The sequence below is a fragment of the Garra rufa genome, chromosome 1 (assembly GCF_049309525.1).
Source record: "Garra rufa chromosome 1, GarRuf1.0, whole genome shotgun sequence".
NCBI classification, from domain to species: Eukaryota; Metazoa; Chordata; class Actinopteri; order Cypriniformes; family Cyprinidae; genus Garra; species Garra rufa.
This window is the reverse complement of record NC_133361.1, coordinates 2664753-2687272: the sequence shown is the minus strand read 5'-3', so window position 1 is coordinate 2687272 and position 22520 is coordinate 2664753. Positions and strand designations below refer to the sequence as shown.

Here is a 22520-nt window from a genome sequence, read left to right as displayed (position 1 = left end):
TCTCGGCCAAATATTGTCCTATCCTAACAAACCATACATCAATAGAAAGCTTATTTACTGAGCTTTCATATTATATATATACATCTCAGTTTTGTCAAATTTAACCTTATGACTGGTTTTGTGGTCCAGGGTCACACACACACACACACACACACACACACACACACACACATATATATATATATATATATATATATATATATATATATATATATATACACTTAAGGGCGGTAAAAGTACTACAATTTATTATGCTAGAAATTGTATAATAAATCAAAAAGAAAGCCGTCTTGAAAAATATAGGGAGTTTAAAAGGCAGCTGCATAATACATAATCCTCTGCTGCCATCTATTGGTTATATGGGTCATTCCATATTATTTTTAAAAAAAGACGTTTTCTGCGAAGTCTTGTCCGATGCAGTTTTTTATGAATGAATGTTCTTGAAGCACATTTTATTTCACAGCTGTAGACTTGGAAAATAATAAAGGCTTTAAAATATTGTGATAAGATTTTAAAAATGTGTTCATGACTTTGAAGGCAAGTTAGTGATTATCAAGAATACGATTAAGATGTCCTTGAAGAGAAGTATGGCTTGCTAGCTAACGTTAGCCTAAACACGTTATGATAGTGTTTAGCTGTCAGCATTTAAATGTACAACTATGCAGATGTGGTGAGTACGGGATTACCAGGCTCCGCATTTAAATGATGCGTTGTTAAATAATAAGAGACTGAATGTTCACGCCGCTAACATTGTTTATAATGTTGCAATTATAATTTTTCTCAGTTTCTGATAAGAACGAGGCAGTAGATCAGTCTCAAGAGTGTCCACCTAATATATAGCACATATAAAATGAGCTTTAGCAGAAGTTTACGAGCTGCTTATCTTTATGCAGAAGTTCTAAAGAACGCTCCGTGCATACGGTCATCTCAATTTCCATCAGAGTTTCAACATTAGGTCAGGTGTCTCTTGACAAGCGCAAACACAGATGGCAGTGTGTTTCAAGATACTGAAGCAAGCGCTGAGATTGGTCCAGGAAAAATGTCATTTATAAGAATTGTCCAATAATGGCCTACATGGCACGCAAGCCCACCCCCACCTCCCTCTCTTGACAGGCGCGAGCTCAGTTGAGATTCCGATCGGCCCAGATGTCAATTAACGCAAGTCCAACCCCCCCTCCTCCTCAAAAAAACTCTCCGGTTCTACACGATTCACGTGAATGACCCAATTGACAATGAAAACGGCGATTGTCGCCGAAAAGCGACAAGTTTGCAGGTATGCATATCATATGTGGTCAATCTACATGCATTTTAATAGACTTAATCATGCAGTGACAAAACGCACTGTAAACGCGCTTCCTCGCTAGTCTAACTTAATCTTCAGCACACATAACGTTAATGTAGTCGTGCAGTGCACTCTGTCAGGCGTGTTTTATTTGTTTTTTTGCGATATACAGGATAAAGTGAAAGCCCACATTGATAAAACAAAATTATCAAAGACGAAAACGTTATATGTCGCACACCCCTAACCTTACCCAAGAAGTAACTTAAAGGCGTGAATTCACAGTTGTTCGGCAAAATACAATGTAATGTACGTGACTCATGACTTAATAAATACAAAGCTCAGTACTCACCATAACTTTAAGGATAGAAAATCCGTCTGTAAATGATGTTTTGTCGCCCTCAGCATCGTCTCAGCTTTCTCGTTCTCCCGCTCACAGGAATTTGAATTCACTCCACCAACGGTTTCTCTCTTGCGCATGCGTATTGGCCTTTTCTGCTGCAAAGCTTGTTCGGCTAAAACAGATTTTTCACTTCTGCTTGGTAGATTGGCTGAGCACATTTTAATATGTTTGGCCAATATATATTTTTAATTTTAACTTCAGACCTTCAGCTAAAATTACTTCAATGCATTATTTTGTTTGGGGATAATTATTGGGAAGCAATAAGTTGAGTCAATATTTTTTTGTCAGTTTCCACAATTTTTCAAAAACGAAATTTTTTACAGTGTGGTGGATCAGAGGGTTCAGGAGGCCATGGTTGGTTAGACAGTTCATGAGGCCATAAACTCAGGAATGAAGGCCTTCTCGGCTGGGAGCTCAGGAATGGCTGCTGTGACTTGGCTTGACTCTGCAGGAACAGCAACTGTGACTTAATAATAATAATAATAATAATAATAATAATAATAATAATTCATTACATTTATATAGCGCTTTTCTAGACACTCAAAGTGCTTACAGTGTCAGGGGTATCTCCTCATCCACCGCCAGTGTGCAGCATCCACTCACTCGTTTTGATTCACTCCTTCAAGTGAACTGTACTAGTGGAATAATGTAAGGAGTAGTGAATAGGGTATAGGGGGCGATTTCGGATACAGCCTCACTCTCACCGGACAACTCTCTCTCTCTCTCTCTCTCTCTCTCTCTCTCACGCAGCTCCGCTCTCTAACTCGCGCATGCGCACATCGAGTGATCCTCAAGAGCGCTGAAGAGTGAAGAGTCTCGATCGCCCCCAGGAGGCTGGAATCAGTATAGGTCACAAACCCCACCCTCTATATCTAATCTAATGGGACGAGAGTCAAAATTCCCGGAGGGCCGGTGGAGTAGTGGGCCGATCGCCGTAGGGAGGCAGACCTCCCCCATATTAGGTGCTGTTTTAAATGACATCCGAAACTGCAAACAGCCCAAAAGTGTGAAGCGGCGGGATCAGTCACCCGCACAGCGCTGATGAACGTACGCTGCGCTTCCACCGCGATGTAAAGTGATAAACAACGCAAGTTGCTTGACGCATTCAGATTTAAAACAGAGTTGTGTTAGACAGTTGTGTGATATGAGAACATTAAAGGTTCTGTAGGTTCTGCTGGGCTGCTGAAAACAGCAGCATGATGAGGTAAAGTGATAAACACCAATACATAATTTCTGTCATTTTTATTGCAAATTTTATAGTTTATTATTATGAATTATATATAATAAAAAAAACATATAACTATTGTAATGTTTTCTTGTAACGATATCTTACTAATACTAGTCAGTTAATATCTCGATTTTAAGCAAAAATGTCTTTATTTTTAAATGTTAAATTGTAATTCATTTTAATTGGAGAAAAATGTTAATTCCGTAAGAGCCTGACTAAGGATGAATATCAGTGCCTTATATAAATAATGTGATTACTACACACATTAAAGTTCTTAAAGGGACAGTTCACCCAAAAATAAAATTGTCATTATACACAACATCATGTAATTTTAACCCTGTATGAACTTCTTCATTCTTCTGTGGAACATAAAGGAAGATACTCTGAGAAATTCAAAAATGTTGTCTTTAGAGTAGAAATCAAGGGTAAATGAATATCTTTGGTTACATTCTACAAAATGTCTTTTGTGTTCTACAAAAAGTAAGTAATTTTTACAGAATTTATTAGCAATAAATGTCCTGCATTCTAGCTCAAAATCAGTGCTTTACTGCATGCATTTATATTTGACAAAAATGCATTATTAATTTGTTGCATTTGAATTCAGTATCTGCCATCATTTGATTCTGTCCTGTTTTATTCATACATTTTTTTTTTTTTTACTTCAATTACAGGCCCTATAACCCAAACAAAACTCACGGGCGACTTGTTGGCTGGATTTGTCCAAGGCCAAATTTTAACCGCAGTCCAGCCCTGCACTCCATCAAGGATATAGCCAGTGTCCGGGTCGTTACTCAAAAAAGATTATTTCTTACAAGATATTATTTCTCCACTACTAGCTTATTTATCAAACTGGTGCTTTATCTTCATCCTCTGCAAATGAAGCTACAGTAGATATTTTGGTAGAGGGATGTTTGAATAAATTAGCGTTTGCGACTGACAAGGCGATTGACAATGTTGTGATAACACAATACTTATAGTCAGCAACTAGTCATCATATCTCCCGCTTCGTGAAACACGTTAATGCTCAGTAGTACACATTTATGGTTCTTTAATGTATTTGCATTGTAATAAAATGCATTTATTTTCATTGGGCATATATGCGGCTGAAACAGGTATAGTGCATCCCAAATTTTTCAACATTAACATTTTAATACAACATAGTCACTGTGGCCTTTAGAAATGTTTTTTGGGGAGGTGGGGTAGTGCAATTTACGAGATACATCGCATGTACCAATCACTCCTGTAACAAGCAATTCGAAAAACTCTAATATCTGCATAAATGTTCGACTAAGGTAAAAAAAAAAAAAAGCTTCGGATGGGGTATTTAGATGGGCTTCGGAGTGCATAGCAATGAAGTCAATTCTACTCCGAAACATCCCTTTAAGGGAAAAAGTTTTATTTTTAATTTGATAGTGTTAGTCATAATATCTGAAATCCATGTAGTGTTGTGTTTGCTTTTTTCTCTTGTTTCCAGGGGTAAGAAAAACAAAATCTTATTTCAAGCAGACAACTAGATTATTTTTCTTACCCCACTGGCAGATTATTTTGCTTGTTCTAAGCAAAAACTCGCCTAATTTTGTCTTGTTTTTACTAAATACAAGACACAAATTTTTACTTGTCTAGAAAATCCTTCCCGATTCAAGAATTTTTAGATATTTAGGCTGGAAACAAGTAAGAAAAGCATTTTTTGCAGTGATTTTGCAAATTAGTGTTGGCGTCATGTTGCGGTGTTTCACGGTGTAACGCCAGTTTAGTGTTAACTAAGCCACGTCTAGTTTACGTGCAGAACGTGATTGAATTGGACCACATGCGGACAGACGCCATTTTACTTCTGTGGACGAGTGTTGGTAAGTTTGAAATGTTCACTTTATAATGCATATTATTTTAGAGAAATCATGCAACTCAATTCCAGTATTTATAATTTCTAGTCATGTGCTTCTTGTTTAATCGAAAGTATATAACTAGCATTACACCAAACAGCGAGCTTATACGTTTTGTGTCAACGTTACACTGCATAAAGTAAGTCAAATGATGTAAAATATTAATTATGCTTATATTCGTGTTTAAAGTCATGCACAGGTTATTGTCTTTTTCGAGGAGGGAAGGGAGAAGGTGACCTCTGGTGGGGAAGGGAAACACCACAGCCCAGACTCGTGACAGACCTGGGCTGCGTTTCCCGATAACGATTGATCTTAGCGCATAAGAGCGTTTTCTACGAGTCATTTTGCGAACGTTCGTTATTGTTTCATGTGCGTTTCCCAAAAGTGCCCTTAACACAAATGCACAGCCCTGCTTTAAGTGCTACTTAGGAGTCGCTGTCCGTTGGTCAAGTGCTGAAATGGAGCCTCATTGTTGCACATGCTGTTATAGCAATCCATCTAATTTTCGATTTATGTGTACTCAACTCGACTAACATAACATAATTTATTCTTGAGCAAGTTTTAAAACATAAATTAACTGGAAATGTCGTATTGTAAAAACACTGTCTTGCTCCAATCTCGCATAAAACAAACAGTCTTTGCCGGAAATTACATCAGCATCATTTTCGATATATATATGAAACCTTATTTAAGTAGAATTATGTATCAATTTCTTTATCAACAATTGCTTATCTCACATCAAAATAAATAAATAAGTAAATAAATAAGTAAATAAATAAATAAGCTCTTACATTTATTTTTGAAAAGTGTAGCCTAATTATCTTCATCTGATGTGCATGTGCTAATAGGACAAAAATTTAAATAAGCACACAGCTAGGGGTGGAGACACTGGCAAAATGGCTGAAACCAAAAAACAAAGAAAATACATTTTTCAAAAGGAGGAAACTATTATTATTTTAGAGGAGGTGGAGCTACAAAAACCTCCTAGGTTCACCTCCTATTGACAGACACTTAACATCTTGAAATCTAGTTCAATTAGATTTAAGTATTTTATTTTTTTTAATAAATGTGCCTTGGAAAAAAAAACAGCACTGGTGTCCATCTTGAGACGAAACAAAGGGACTGATATATTTTAAGATCAGTCAGTGCAAGTGTCCTTCAGTTGAAAATCTTAGACTTGCATTTTAGTCTGGACTAGGCGAAAGGATGGCGAATATGAGAAAACTGAAAAAAAAAAAGAAAAAAAAAAAAACGCATACGAAAATCGGACTCAGTGTGCAATGACCTTTAGATTTGACTGAAGGAGAGATGACTAAAAAATAGACCATGCTGGAGGATTTGCTGCTCACTGACAGATATATATTATAAGATGTGCTGCTCCCTTTACACAGAGTGCGCGTTATCGCAAAATCGAAAGTAAAAGTAAACAGCGCAAGCACTCATTTAAAAGCGATTTCTATATCCTGCATATAGAAAGTGCGAAAATTATATACAATATTAGAATGTTTGTGGGTGCGGCCGGTAAGAAAAAAATATGGAGCTCAACTGAATATCGCACCAATTTTGTGATTGGCTATGTAGTGTGGGGCTCGGGTGGGCCAAGCTTCTGATTGGTTAAAGCCCAACACACCAGTTTCAGCTTTCAGCTTAAGAAAACTACGTACCCAATAAAAACTTTGAAAAATTTTAAGTGTAAATAAATTAGGTTTTGTCTTTGTCCCATTCGGTTAGATGGAGATGGTGGGGTTTGTGACCTATACTGATTCCAGCCTCCTGGGGGCGATCGAGACGCTCTTTCTTCATCTTCAGAGCTCGTGAGGATCACTCGATGTGCGCATGCGCGAGTTAGAGAGCGGAGCTGCGTGAGAGAGAGAGAGTTGTCCGGTGAGAGTGAGTCCTCTTTTTCTTCTCTTTCAACTCTATTATTTGCTTTTTGCTGTCCTGCATATCTTATTTTGCATAATTAGGTTTGAGGATAGCATGAATTTGAGGTAAATGTCAGCCTCACGTATGAATAACTTTCTAGTAGTTTTATTTATAACGTGTACTTCGTTCAACCGGCAAAAACGATCATTGTGTCTAACATTCTTCCGTTTGTAAATGATGAGTTGAATACGTTGAGTTGTTCAGGACAAATAGTTTCACAAATGAGTAAAGTCCCGTTCGGCTGTAAATCTCAGTTAGACACTGCCTTGTTTTCATCGGATACCGAGAGTTTGTTGAATAACGTTAAAATAAAGAACAAGCATTTGAGGAAAACGTGTTAATTTCATTCAGATCTGACCAATTTGTGGTTTTGTTTGTTTCTGTGAAGGATTGTTTCGATGTTTGGAGTGAAATGTTGCTTATACTGAATGCGGAAGAGAACTGATATTGAGTTTTTTGGCTGCAGTACCGCTATTTCTCTTTTGATTTTTTTTTTTGTTTTTGCCTGATCAAGTTAGTTATAGTATTTTTTTTTTTTTTAATAACACGATAAAGGTAAAGTTAGTTTTAATTTAGACAGTCCCTGTTGTATATGGGACTGTCAATAAATTCCAGTCACAGTGCAATAAATAAAAAAATAAAAAAACTATGTCCAATCATTCATTCAAATTTGTGATTTTTACAATGTTGTAGTAACAGCTAGTGGCCAGACTGACTTACTGAATGTGAGATACAACGATTTGGATATAAAACCTTTTGGTGAATTACAGCATCTTTTAATCTGAGCAATGTACTTATATAAAGAGAGATAATTGAGGTAGGGTGTTTTAATATTGCATTTGTGTACTGTGCACATATGAATAGAGGTATTGGCAAGTCAGTCTGGAGACTAGGGATGTACTACAAACTTCAGAACGGGAAAATATTTTGGTGAATTCTAATCATTTTTTTAAGTCTCACCTGTAGTAAGTTAAATATAGCAATATAATATAGTAATGCAATGATTCATAAAGAAACAACACTTAATGCCTTTTTGATTTATTGTTGATTTTGGAAAATCTGCTTTTCCACACAGAAATTCATGTTCAGTGAATCTCTAAATGCTGGAATATTTCCCATCAGATCATCAGGAAGAGCTGAAATCTGCAAAGACTGAGTTTATTAACGAGTACAGAGAGAAGATGAGAGATCCAGAACACACAGGTTGGCGTTTGTTCTTCATTAATTCATTGATAATGCTGCTTGTAAGAAAAATTAACTTTACTTATTTTGTGTGCTTATGAAACATTGTGCAGTGCTTGTTTGCTAGAACTGTGTTCTCTTAGTGTTCATCTATGGGGATAAGAATTGCTATAGTAAGGGCTTTCTCTGTTTCATTACTATGTGTGGAAAAATACCAGCTGCTAGAAGATGTAACCTTGAAGGTTAGGGAAGAAATATAAGAAGGAAACCCTCTCTTTTTCGTCACAGTCTGCCGCAATGTGTGATTATGAAAGACAACTTACTGAGTTTGTCTCTTGAGCAGTAAGAGTTTATTTTTGCCACAACAGCTGGCAGCTGGAAAACAACCAAGTTTAAAGGAGAACTCCGGTGTGATATTGACCTAAAGTGTATTGAATCATGATACCGAGTGTGAACGTACCTTGCATATTTCATCTCGGTTTGTGTCCAGCTGTCCGAAATCTGGGGTCAGTTAGCCGATGCTCACAACAGCTTGTCAATGAATGTCAATCGGGCATCGAAGGAGCCATGTAAATAAATCACTGTTTTACGCCATTTACGAAAGTAGCTCCGCACTTCATCGGTAGACTTCCTAGGGCCCTGACATTTAAAACGAGACATTGAGAACTCAGAAAAAGCACCGGTAGTTTATTTACAAGAAGATTTATACAGACATCTTCCACCAGGAACAGAGCAGTCACCGCCATCTTAAATGTAGTCACGATAAGTCGAGTGTCGAGCACGAAGGAAACTACAGCCTTGTACGTTGATAACCTGATAAATTCATTGGTGCTCGACACTCGATTTGTCGTGACTAAGTTCAGGATGGCGGCTACCGGATTTTCTTTCCCAGGTACTGTCTGTATAAATCTTCTTGTAAATAAACTACCGGTGCTTTTTCTGAGTTCTCAATGTCTCGTTTTAAATGTCAGGGCCCTAGGAAGTCTACCGATGAAGTGTGGAGCTACTTTGTGCCTCGTAAATGGCGTAAAACAGTGATTTATTTACATGGCTTTTCCGATGCCCTGTTCACTCTCATAGACAGCCTGTTGTGAGCATCGGCTAACTGACCCCAGATTTCGGACAGCTGGACACAAACCGAGATGAAATATGCAAGGTACGTTAACACTCGGTATCATGATTCAATACACTTTAGGTCAATATCACACCGGAGTTCTCCTTTAATATTTGGTTTGGTATAATAGAAACAAAATAAATGTTAAATGGTTTCCTATGAACTGGATACTACTTTCTATGTTAAATCGAGTCTCCACACTGATATCCAGTCCCGGATGCCAGATCCTGTCAGAAAATATATATTTTGTCTGATGTCCGAACACATAGGGGTGCCGATACCCAAAACCAATTAACATCAAGTCTTGTCTAGAAACCCAAAACTGTATTAACAGTCTTCTATAAACCAAGAAGTTGACTGAGCAAAGCCAGAGAAGAGCCGAAGCAAAAGTGATGATGATAAAGGAGCAAAATTAATTGAAAAAAAAAAAAAAAAACATTTATTGCACACATTTATTCAATAAAGCATGTAATTTATATGAGTAAATAAATCCACACAAACTATCAGATTAAATCAAATGGCAGGAGTGATTCAGCTGTACTGCGTCAAGTCTCTCTGTCTCTCTCTATATAATACACTCTCGCTTTTTGAGGCAAATCATTGATACCATGAGTCTGGGGTTTGTTATCACTGTTGAATAACTCTTTGAAATCCGGGTCTATTCTGGAGGACCTGAAATTGCCATTGTTAACCTGGTTCTCAAGAAGCCCTCTCTTGATGCCTTTGTTTTAGTAAAAATGTACCTTACCATTGTTCTCAAAAGTAACGGAAAAAAATAGTGCTCCCACAACTTCAGTCTTTTTCTTAACTAATAATCTTTGTAAAATTTCAGTCTGGGTTCAAATCACTTTCTATCTTCTTTCTTTGGCTTCTATCTTTAGAAAAGAGTTCTTTCCGTTCTTGAACTCTGATAAGTCCAAAGTTATTGTTTTTAGTCCCTCCAAACACAGGGCAAGTGTTCAACTCAATCTCGGGACCTTAAATTCCTTCATCTCTCCCTAGGTTCAGAATCTGGGGGTGGTGTTTGATAACTCCTTAAAATTTGATAAACAAAGTAGTGCTGTAGTAGGTTCGAGCTTCTTTCGTCTGCGCTTCCTTTCTAAAATCAAGTCAGTTCTCTCCAAAAGTTTGCTACAGGTTGCCTTTATTACATCTCTGCTGCATTATTGCAACTCTTAAAGTCTCAAGTCTCTCAGTTACAAGTAGTTCAAAATGCAGATTCCAACTAGATTCCTAATGGGTTTTAAAAAGTTTGATCATGCCACTCCTCTCCTGCGATCATTGCATTTGCCAGTTCATATCGAATTGAGTTTAAAATCTTGCTACTTGTTTTCAAATCACTTAACAAATAACTGCCTTATTTGTCTGATCTACTCCACCCCTACACAGTAAAAAAAATCCTGTAAATTTTACAGTAAACTACTGTCAGCAGGGTTGCCAGCCGGTTACTGTAATTTTTACAGCTGCATTGCTGTAATTTATTTTACAGCATCATCCTGTATTTCCTGATTACAACAAATAACTGTATTTTTTTTTACAATGTTGTGTTTTTTCTTACAGTAAACTACTTTAATTTTTGTATTCTTTATATGCAGTATTTATTTTCCAGATTGCTGAATAATAATGACTAGCAATTTAAAGAACATATTAACTGCATAAGCTTTAAACAATATTTAACTGCATAAAGTGTTGTATAGTATGAAACTCAGTGCACCTATTATTTAATAAAAACAAAAGTAATAATTTGACAATCTTGAAAAACAGGTCCAATTTTATTCAACTTAAAACTCTCAAATTTACATGAAAGAAATGGCATAGAGCAGTGTATTTAGTATTATTTTTGAAAATATTGCATGGAAATATTTACTTGAAACATATATTACCCTGCTAAATTTAAAGTTTAACCAATATTTAGCCAAAATTTAACCAACATCAAGTTAACCAACACTGTCATAGTTAAATGGTTCAAAATGCCACAAAGACAGTGATGAATTTTCACAACTTCATGAACAGTCCAACAATGGCCAAACAACAAACCCTCAAGTGAGTCCAACAAAACTTCTGATCAAAAAAGGAGAACAGTTCAGCTCCAGATGCTGCCCCATCCCAGGATGCAAAGAGCTGCTAAAAATATAGCAAACTCCTCCTCCAGACCCATAGAACCCGCTTAAAACAACTTACAAGTTCACATTAGTTCATGTCATATCTTAAATCTCTTTTCTCTGCACACACAGTATAATGCCGACTCGCGAGTATCATATTGAGTTTTCTTTCGTATTGGTAAGCTTAAACAAAAATGAACATGCTGTCATTAATTACTCGCCCTCATGTTGTTCCAAACCCGTAAGACCATCATTCATCTTCAAAACACAAATTAAGTTTTTTTTTATAAATTCTGGGAGCGCTCTGACCCTCCAAGCATCCTAACAATATCAAGGCTCAGGAACATTAGTGGTTCAATTGTAATTTTACAAAGCTTCGAGGATACTTTTAGTGCGGAAGGAAAACAAAAATACCAACTTTATTCAACAATTCGTCTCCTCCGTGTCACACAATAGCTCCATTTTTGGAGAGTATAACATCCGTAAGCATTGTATGCTGTTCTGTGTCACTAGCATCGTATGCTGATACGCTGTTTTCATTGTTCACCCTTTGACCTGAACCCAAATCATTTGGGAACACACTCTCTTGAGGCAACACAGTTTGTACTTGAGGATCCTCAGATCCTTCATGTAGTTGTTCAAACATATTTAATAGTTCTTCTTATAGAAACATGAGAGTACCTGATTCATGCGATCAGGGACGTAGAATTTATAAAATTGCATTAAAATGATAAGAATGTTTCAATGCTACTTTCTGCTGTTATAACTGGGTTTGTATTTATGCCCTTACAATTTATTATACCCTTGCAATATTGTGTGTGTGTGTGTGTGTGTGTGTGTTTTAACAAGTTACTGAAAATTCACTTTTTTACTTCTATATCAGACTTGATTGAAGACAATGAGGAGAAAGAAGTATTGAGTGGAGTTGAGAAGAAAAATCAAGTCAAAAGTGGCGAAAAACCTAAACAGAAAGGTTTAAAGAAAAGAAGAGCCAAGAAATCTTTCACCTGCACTCAGTGTGGAAAGAGTTTCCCATGCAAATATAATCATGATGTTCACATGAGAGTTCACACTGGAGAGAAACCGTTCACTTGTGATCAGTGCGGGAAGAGTTTCACACAATCGTCAAGACTTAAGGTACACATGATCATCCACACTAGAGACAAACTGTACACGTGTGATCAATGTGGGAAAACATTTTTGAGAGCTTCAGAACTGAAGACACACCTGATGGTTCATTCAGAGGAGAAGCCACATTCATGTCATTTGTGTGGAAATAGTTTTTCATTACTACAAAGTTTGAAAATGCACCAGAGAATACATACTGGTGTGAAAGATTACATGTGCGTTGAGTGTGAAAAGACTTTTATTTCAGCAAACTGTTTAAAACTGCACCAGAGGATCCACACTGGAGAAAAACCTTACAAGTGTTCACACTGCGACAAGAGATTCAGCCAGTTACCACATCTGAAAACACACGAGAGGACCCACACTGGAGTGAAACCTTATATGTGTTCACACTGTAATAAGACATTTAATCAGTCATCACATCTGAAAACACATGAGAAAATGCACATTGGAGACAAACAGTTCATGTGTTCATACTGTGACAAGACATTCATCCATGCAGGACATATGAGAACACATGAGAGGATCCACACTGGAGAGAAACCGTATCACTGCACTCAATGTGGGAAGTGTTTCAACCAATCTTCTGCGCTACGTGAGCATACAAAAAGATATCACAGTAATTAAATCACTTTAGGTCTGATGCAGCATCCTCATCTAATGTGACCCAATAGTGAATCGAGCAATAAAATATCATCTGGATAAATCTGCCATTTCAAATGACAAGACAAAAATACTTGGAGATTCAGATCAACTCAAAGATATTTCCCAAGACCAGTGAACAAAGTTATATTCAAAATATCATTGTGCTATCGTTGAGTTTCATATTATGTTCAATGCATTTAATCAGCAGGATTGTAAGAACAGAAATGTCATTATAACTTTACAGACGCCATCTTATGAGTTGAGACTTTATATAATACTTTGTATTTGCTGATTAAATGCTGATTAAATGTTACTTTTTTATTATTACATTGCTATCTTTACTTTTTATATTGCATCAACAACATTTATGGTCTGCTGATTGTGTTTGAACTTTGGAAAAGTAATTTTATAATTTCAGTTTTATTATCTAAAAGCCATGAACAAAAGCAACTATTATGCTTGATTTTTTTTTCGCTTTTATATCATTCAATTAAGCTTTTTTGTCTAATAAACTACATTTTACTCCTCACATGACTGCGATTGAATACGTTTGCCTATAGATCCTAATGTCGATAGTGTCTGTACCAACGTTGGTATTAGTATTAGATCAATACTGGCCTGAGATTAATGCTTTAGGTTAAGTTTATCTCCTTTATGCTTAATACATTACTTCTGTTTCAACAAAGAGTTGAAATCTGTGTATATATGCTGCTCCTTTCACATACCATATAAAATCATTGCTCCTAATTTGTTTGTTTATATATCACAGTTTAATACAACTCACATTGTATTGTGTTCTTTAAATCTAAGCCAAATGGTTCTTTTTTTTTAACCATAAAGGGTTCTTTATTATTACAAAAAAGCTTAAACTGGATAAGAAATTATAACAAAATCTGAAAATTTATTCATTTGTTTTATAAAAACAGATATTTAAATTAATTTTCTTTATTAAAAAGACAGCAAAATTACAATATTTTTTTTAAAACTGTGTAAGGCTGATACCATTTGGCTGAACTGGAGGAGGGCCACAGCTTGAGAACACAAAGAAATCTTACGGGAAGCAACGTCGGAACTCTGTCTCATGAACCTAACTTCCTCACTTCAAGAGCAGACTCCACTGAGAGAGATAGAAAGATCACACCTGATTCTCCATATCCACTTCCCCTACCCTCTCTCCCCCTCCTTTCCTTCTGAACCAAGGGCAATACAGAAAGCACCAAGCAAACAGTGTTTACAAGAATGTAACAATTCATGTTTGGTATCATTTGAAAGGTCTCAGTGTGTCTTTGGTAAAGGGGTCTCATTCTCTTAACAATAGGACAAACAGCCATCAAGATCCAGACTACTCCCAGGTCTTTCACACAAACCACCGTCTGCATGTAAATGAGATAACCATTCCCACAGATATTGAAGAGAAATTCTCACCTCGTACTCACAGCCCCCAGAAGTGATATCCTTGATATGCTAAAATCCCTACAATAAACAAACTACACCATTTGGTAACTTCAGGACTTGTCTGGATCTTTAAGGGAAAACAACAAGAGTTCAGTGAATCTGTAGACAGATCTCCCGCACAATTGCCGTGTGTAGTTCGCACTATCAGATGATACTTCTGAATCCTCTCATTTTGTATTATTGAATGCTTGTATAAAAGATCAATGTTTTTATATCGTTTTGAATTGAAAATTGAATTGATATTCAGATTACCTGATTAGTAAATTGTTATGTTTGAATTTATCTTGATTGCTCTGAGCTTATTAACTCTAGTAGATTATGTAGTATCCTTGTTACCGCATTTCTGCATCAGGTTAGTAACAGACTAAATCCAGTTGTGATGGAGCTGTATATTTAGAGATCTGGCTAACACTTGGTATTAGTTCAAGTGTACTTAGACTGTAAGGGCTAAAAGGGAATTTCCGTTTAGGTCAACTGAAAGTTGTTTGACCAACCTAAATAGGGTAAGCCTAACCTCTGTTTATTGTAATATCACTTTAGTTAAGTGTACATGAGAAATCATGGCATGACCAAACCAAAACTACTATTAGAGAAGCAATATTGGTCGGCTTATATCTATAGTAGTGGTATCTCTGGCTAGAGATAATATTGCTTTATCCAAGTGTGTACAGATCTATGGGGACCAACCAAAGATATTTTTAGAATGAGCAAGCATAGGAGCGGCCATCTAAAGTATTGGTCAATTACCTCTGTCTAATAACCAAGACTGGTGAGTATGTGATCGTGGAATACGCAAACGGTCGATGTGATATTCCTGAGCGACATGAGAATCCGAATGAATCAGTAAAGTAACTAGAGAGTTAAATCAAGGATCTTCAAACACCTACACCGACTTACTTAATTCTTAAATATCATTAAAACCTTTTCGTTTTTGGAGTCAGATGAATTAGAGGTAATGCATATAGGAAAATTTATTTATTTTAACATTGTCACCTTAGAATTATAAGGTTCTATCTGCGTTCCGAGTGGTTTTGAGATATTGAGCTTCAAAGTTTTTGCATTCTATATAGCAAAAATGACATGGGGAACAAGTCTCTTTCCTACATGAGACCCTAAATGTATTCTAAATGTACAATATCAAAATCCTCAACAATTTTCAAGAAATAAAAGTAGTTTACTTACAATTTGTTTTAAAACATAAATTACTGTTGTAACAATGTGTCAACATGTATGAGAATTTAATGCTGTAATGCTTTCTTTATCACATTTATTTAATATTTTAGGACAACAATTTTTTTCTTGTTTAAGTTAGGCATAAAAGGCAGTGCTGGATATTTTGTCCAGAGCATATGTTAATTTTATAATTATAGTGGATAATTAAAGACATTATTGCAGAAACAGTTAAAAAAATCAGCTACTCTAATCCATCTGACCAGGACTTTATTCCACAAAAAGCCATATTCAGCCATATTCGCAAAACTATCGTTTTCAACATCTTTAATAACAACAGTTTGATTGCTATTGACCACATTCAACATCAAACGACAGAGACACTTATATTTCATTAAGTACTTTACATTATGCAATTGCTCTGCAGTAAAGCCATTCGAGTCAGTTGCAGATACTATTATTTGTTTTATGCAAGTAATGTATATTATGCCGGTAGTAGTCTCAGCCTCAGACGTCACGCCCACGGAACGTTGGCTAAACGTCTTCTTCTTCTTCTTTGGTGTTTAACGGCGGTTGGCATCCAACTTTAATGGTGCATTACCGCCCCCTTCTGTACTGGAGTGTGGACCGGATTTAGACAGAGATAATTACTGTACCCCGTAATACTTTCCTTCTTCCCTCACCCTTTTATTTATTTATTTATTTATTTTAAAATCTACTTTATTTATTTATTTAATTAACTTTACAGAATTCTCACTCTATATTCTATTTGCTATACCAGTGTCTTTTAGGAAGTGCAGTAAATGTGTATTAATGTCTGTTGATGATTTTCCCAGAATATCCTTAAGAGAGTGCCCTTGCACCCCCATTTCCCTCAAGTTTTCTTTCAACTTTATTCTTTCTCTCTCATATTTTTTACACTCAAGCACCACGTGTTCCACAGTTTCATCCCTATTACAAAATTCACATCTTCCAGATATATGTTTACCTATTATATGCAAGTACTTGTTTAATCTACAGTGTCCAATCCTTATCCTAGTTATGATAACTTCTTCTCTTCGACTCCTTCCAGCAATCCTCCCTGTTCCAACCTTCTGTTGAATACTATATAAATGCCTCCCTTTCTTCCCTCCATCCCAATTTTCCTGCCATTTTCCCATAACTTTTGACCAAATTATTGATTTAGCTTCCGCTTTACTTATTGTGATTTGTATGTCAACATATTCCTTATTACTAGCTTGCTTTGCCAAATTATCTACCATTTCATTTCCTTTAACCCCCACATGTGCTGGTACCCAAGTAAATTTTACCTTCACCCCCAACTGACAGATTCGTGTATAACATTCAAGTACCTCATATACCAAGTCTTGTCTTGACTGAGATTTAAATGTTTGTAAACTTTTTAGCACAGCGCTAGAGTCAGAACAAATTACAACATTGTCAGGTCTACATTCTTCTACCCATTGTAGGGCCAGCCATATACCCGTTAGTTCTACTGTAAATACAGATAAATAATCAGACAGTCTTTTTTGTACCTTGATTCCCAAATCTGGTACTCCAAATGCAACCCCAGTTTGTCCATTTTGAGGGTTCTTTGACCCATCTGTGTAAATGACTAGACACCCCAAAAATTCTTCCTTCAAATATTTACAAAACACTTCACATAGATTAATCTCCTCTCTCCCCTTTAAGTGACTATTTAATATCGTCAAATCTACAGTAGGTTGTTCAAATAACCACAAAGGCCTGACTGGCATCGGAACTGTCGGACTAAATTCCATTCCCTCTAATCCCATCACCCTCCCAACATCTTTACATACCCATCCAAAACTTTGGCTTTTACTACTTTCATGTTCCCAGCATTCCTGCATTACATTCCTAGTAGGGTGGTACCTATCATGCCCCTGCATGTTAGCCCAATAGTTTGCTGTCAACTGTTCCCTCCTTAAACATAGTGGCATCTCACCCATCTCTACTTGCAATGCAACTGCTGGAGATGTCCGAAAAGCTCCACTACAAATTCTTAGTGCTTGGGTTTGCACTACTTCTAGCTTGTCCAGGGTTGTTCTTGCCGCGTCTCTATAAGCTATACAGCCATAATCTATCACAGATTTAATCAATGCGACATATATCTCCTTCAGTGACTGCCTGCTCGCCCCCCAGTCCACGCCTGTCAGACATCTCATCACATTTAAAACCTTTTTAACTTTTCCTACAACTTTCTTTATGTGATTTCCCCATGTTAACCTAGAGTCCAAAACCATTCCCAAAAACTTAAAGGACTCCACCTTCTCTAATACATGACCATATAATTTAAGATTTATTTCTACCCCCACCCTTTTTCTAGTAAAGCAAACCACTTGAGATTTTTCTTTTGAAAATCTAAAACCCCATCTTATTGACCATTGTTCCACCTGTCTTATTGCTTCCTGGACCTTACTTACGGTGTATTTTATGTTCCTTCCCCTCTTCCACAGTGCCCCATCATCTGCAAACAGCGATCTACCAATTCCAATGTCCACTTCTGAAAATATATCATTTATCATGACAATAAAGAGCAAGGGACTGATGACACTACCCTGCGGGGTCCCATTTTCTACAGTATAGCTATTAGATAGTTCTTTCCCAATTTTCACTCGAATGGAGCGCCCACTCAGGAAATCCTTTATCCAGTTAAAGGCCCTACCTCCTATTCCCAACATATGTAATTTAATCATCAACCCCTCTCTCCACATCATATCATATGCCTTCTCAACGTCCAGAAAAACTGCCACCACTGACTCTCCATTGACCTGAGATTTCCTTATTTCATCTTCCAGGCATAGTACCGGGTCCATTGTCCCTCTCCCTTTCCTGAATCCACTTTGATATGTAGCTATTAGTTCCCTCTTTTCCAAGAAATAATTCAGTCTGTCTGTCACCATACGTTCCATTACTTTACCTATATGGGATGTTAATGCAATTGGTCTATAATTACCAGGTTTTGTTGGATCTTTTCCTGGTTTCCTAATGGGGACTACAACTGCTTCTTTCCAACTCTTAGGAAGCTGCCCTTCCTCCCACACTCTATTATACAACCTAAGCAGCCTTCCTAATGCCTTCTCACCCATAAATTTCAACATGATATAACACATATCATCTCCTCCTGGGGATGTCATCCCTGCTCTATTAATCGCTCTCTTCATTTCTGCCATAGAGAATGGGGCACTTATTGCATCATTCACTTCTCCTCTTTTCTCCAATATTCCAGGATATTCCCTTACTGTCTTTTCCCTTCCCTCCTTCCATTCCCCTACTAAATTATCAGAGCTATGTATTGCTACAAAAGCTTTTGCCATCATCTCTGCCTTCTCCTTGTCTTTCACTGCTTTCTCCTCTCCATTTATCAATACTGGATATCCCCTCTCCCTCCTTTCTCCACCCATCCTTTTTATCATCCCCCATACGTCCCCCACTGGTGTCATACTCCCTATTGAGCTGCAGAAATGTCGCCAATAGCTTCTCTTAGCCTGTCGGATAGTCTTTCTTACTAATGCTTGTGCTCTTTTATATTGAATCAAATGCTCATAATTATGACTCCGTCTCAATATCCTAAAGGTCCTATTCCTATCTTTAATTACCCTTCTACATTCCTCCGTCCACCAAGGAACTGACTTCCTTCCTCTTTTTCCAGAACTCTTAGGAATAGTTTCATCTGCCACCCCTTTAATAACTTGCTGGAAACTTCTGTATTCTCTGTCAATATCCATTTCTCTAATCTTCCCTTCTAATCTTTCCTCACATAACTCATTGAATTTTGCCCAATTTGCCTTACCAAATACCCATCTCCCTCCTCCTTCTTCACATAGTTTTTCCCTCCTCATTTGAATTGTACATAGTATAGGAAAATGATCACTTCCCACCATTGAATCCTTCCATATCTCCCAATCACATAATCTTGCAATATCATTTGAAGTAATAGTAAGATCTAGGACTGACTCATTTCCTGATACCACATCAAACCTAGTTCCTCTTCCATCATTAAGACATACCAACCCTTTTAACTCTAATAACTCCTCTATCACCTGGCCATTTCTGTCCAACTTCTTCCCACCCCAAAGTGGGCTGTGGGCATTAAAGTCCCCACACCACATTACTTTTCGTCTATCCTGCCCCTCAACTTCTTCCATTGAATCTAAGTCCAATCTTCTACAAGGGTTGTAAAAATTAATTATTACTACACTGTCCTGCCCTATCCACACTTCCACCACCACGTATTCCAACTCCTTTCCCGATCCCAGAATCCTATATGGAAGCCCCTGCTTAATAAATGTAGCACACCCTCCCCCACTCCCTTCATCTCTATCTCGACGCACCGCCTCATATCCCCTTATTACAAAATCTAAGTTCGGTCTTAGCCACGTCTCCTGAATACTAATAACCTCTGGTTTCTCCACCAATTCATCTATAAATTGCTTAAATTCCATCCCATTAGCTATCAAGCTTCTAGCATTCCATTGTATTATTAACACCATTAATAATATTATCCAACCCATACTTCTTGACTAGACTGTTGCTTGAGGTCATCCCTCACTGTTTCCCATGTCAGTCCCGTTACATCCAAATGTCGTTCTGCCGCCATAACTATCAACTGAATTCTTTCTGTCTTTGACTTTATCTCTGCTGTACCGTTAATCACACCAGCTATAAATGTCACCAACTTCCTTACATTCACCTGCATCATCATTCCCTGACTTTGCTGTATTTGTTTACCTTCATCCTCCACAATACTCCCACTCCTACTGCCTGTATCCTGGTTACGTACCATCTTCACTGCTTCTGCATATGATACTTTCTGCCCCATTCTCACTTTCTGCACCTGTACTGCCTCTTTCATCACTTTGCATCCTCCATATGCCACATTATGTTCCCCTCCACAACTACAACATTTAGGCAATACCCCTTCCCCACATTGGCCATAATTATGATTACCTCCACACCTTGCACATCTTCTTTTTTACTTGCACATTGCTGCTACATGTCCAAATCGCTGGCAGTTATAGCATCTAAGCGGTTTTGGTACGTAAGGTCTAACAAAGTAACTCGTATATCCAATTGTTACTCTCTTTGGGACATCCTCTCCCTCAAATTGTAACAGGACTGACTGACTGTCCACTTTAGTTCCCTCTCTTGTTGTTTGAAGTCTTTGTGCATTAATTATAATACCACCTCTCAAATTGGATTTCACTTCATCCATCCCTACACACACCGGAATACCTGTAATCACCCCTTTACTCCATTTTTTCCTCCCCTGATCGAAGCCAACACTTTCCACCTGAAACTGCCCCAATCTATCCAGCTTTAGAGCTCGATCTCTCTGACCCTCATCCTTACAAGTAATCAATAAACTTCCATTTCTTATCATCCTTGCTGAAATTATATCTCCAATCACTTTCTTTAAAGCCACTGTTAATCTGACCGGGTTTACTCCTTCCACTCCACCGTCGCCTCTAAATTTAATAACTACTTTGTATTCTTCAGCTTCTCCTTCTAATGTACACATATCACTTTCCTCTCCACTCAAATCCGAGTTACTACTAACACCCAGCAAGCTAGCTTTCCTTTTCTTTTTCAGATTGCCATTTTTACTCCCTACCTGTTTCCCGACCCCACCTTTTTCCTTATCTCGACCTCTTCCATCTCCTTCTTCCATCTCCGATCCAGTCACAGTACAGTCGTGCCAACCGCCTCTCGAAAAGAAAAGAAGGACTGCAACCGTTCCAATGTCGACCTAACAACGTTCCGACAGAAGAAACTAGCCCAACCCGGATTCGGCAGGGTGCCTCCACAAGTTTTGCTCCCTTGGCTAAACGTCTGATGCATATGGTACACTTAACTGGAAACACTTCAGGAATGTCGAAGTCGTCATCTGATTAGTTGAATTTGACCGGATTTCCGGAACACGCGAGTGTCGCGTTTATTTTCGGTCCGCCGGGAAACAAAGCGCAGACTGGTTTACTCGGCGTTTTGCTAAAAGGTGCTTATGCAGACGCCGTTGTTGTTAAACACATTTGCGACGTTCGCGAACAAATTACTGACTTACTGCTTGTTCTCCCTCTTCTTCGTTAACTTTCAATGCTGGTTATTTCAATGACTGACTTGTTGCATGCCAGTCAGTTGTTGTGGGGAGTCTGGGGACATTTCTACGCCCCGAAACGTGACGCTGAACGAAACGAACTGTGATTGGTTGTTTGACATGTCGGTCAAACGGCCTTATAGGCGGGCCTTGGCCAATTAAAGCTGCCATGTATTCCAGACCTTAAGACGTCAGTCTGAAGGTCTGGCTACGCGAGACTAGGTAACTGATAATCCCAGACAGGTGAAGGGGATCACGATAATGAGGGTTGAACAAAGTAAACAGAAAGACAGGGAGACAATGGGAGAAACCAATGACATCAACAGACAGGAATGTAACAGTTACATGTGTTTATTTATGTTACTTACTTTAATCTAAAGCAGTGTTGACAGTGAATTCTACATAATGAGCTCACATAACTTTCTTCTCCTGCTTCTGTTCTTCATGCATTTAGTTTGAGCTGCGCCCTCTACTGTACAGACGACAATTTACATTTCCTTCAATTTCACTTTTGATGTGAAAGAGCTTTTACAATTGTAAAATATTTTTTTTATTTTAAAATCAACCAGGCAAGCCCTGCTCAGATTAAAAAGCAACTCAAAAGTAATGCGATACATTTCATAAAGAGTAACTAAGTGATGTAATCAGTTACTGCAAGAGCCATTTTAGTTTTTACTTTCCATTATTATGTCTATGTGTGTCCAGTAGGGGCCACTCTTGGTTAAATGCTGTTTACAAACAATTACTCATCTGCTTAAAGTACTAGACTTATTGTATTTATTATACATATTGAAATCCAAGCGCTGAATAGTTTTAGGCTGTTTCAGTAATAGTTTGTTGCAGTATGTTGACTTTGACTCAAGAGCTTGATTTGTGAACCAAGTTCATCTAAA

At 37.5% G+C, this 22520-nt stretch overlaps 2 protein-coding genes across 2 annotated transcripts in view; one reads left to right on the top strand and one right to left on the bottom strand.

Moving 5' to 3' along the window:
* LOC141343073 (uncharacterized) overlaps positions 1–22520 on the bottom strand; it is a 509078-nt gene that overhangs the window by 180101 nt on the left and 306457 nt on the right. The gene's annotated exons all lie outside the window — the stretch shown is intronic.
* LOC141341497 (uncharacterized) lies at positions 7817–13214 on the top strand. Its single transcript, XM_073846412.1, has 3 exons — positions 7817–7919; positions 11998–12411; positions 12490–13214. The coding sequence occupies exons 1-3, from the start codon at positions 7817–7819 to the stop codon at positions 12867–12869; spliced, it is 897 nt and encodes a 298-aa protein (XP_073702513.1). The 3' UTR covers positions 12870–13214.

Coding starts and splice junctions, on each gene's coding strand:
- LOC141341497 (XM_073846412.1), top strand. CDS start 7,817: ATGCTGGAATATTTCCCATCAGATCATCAGGAAGAGCTGAAATCTGCA. Junction 7,920..11,997: donor GAGAGATCCAGAACACACAG/GTTGGCGTTTGT, acceptor CTTCTATATCAG/ACTTGATTGAAGACAATGAG. Junction 12,412..12,489: donor TAGTTTTTCATTACTACAAA/GTTTGAAAATGC, acceptor CTTTTATTTCAG/CAAACTGTTTAAAACTGCAC.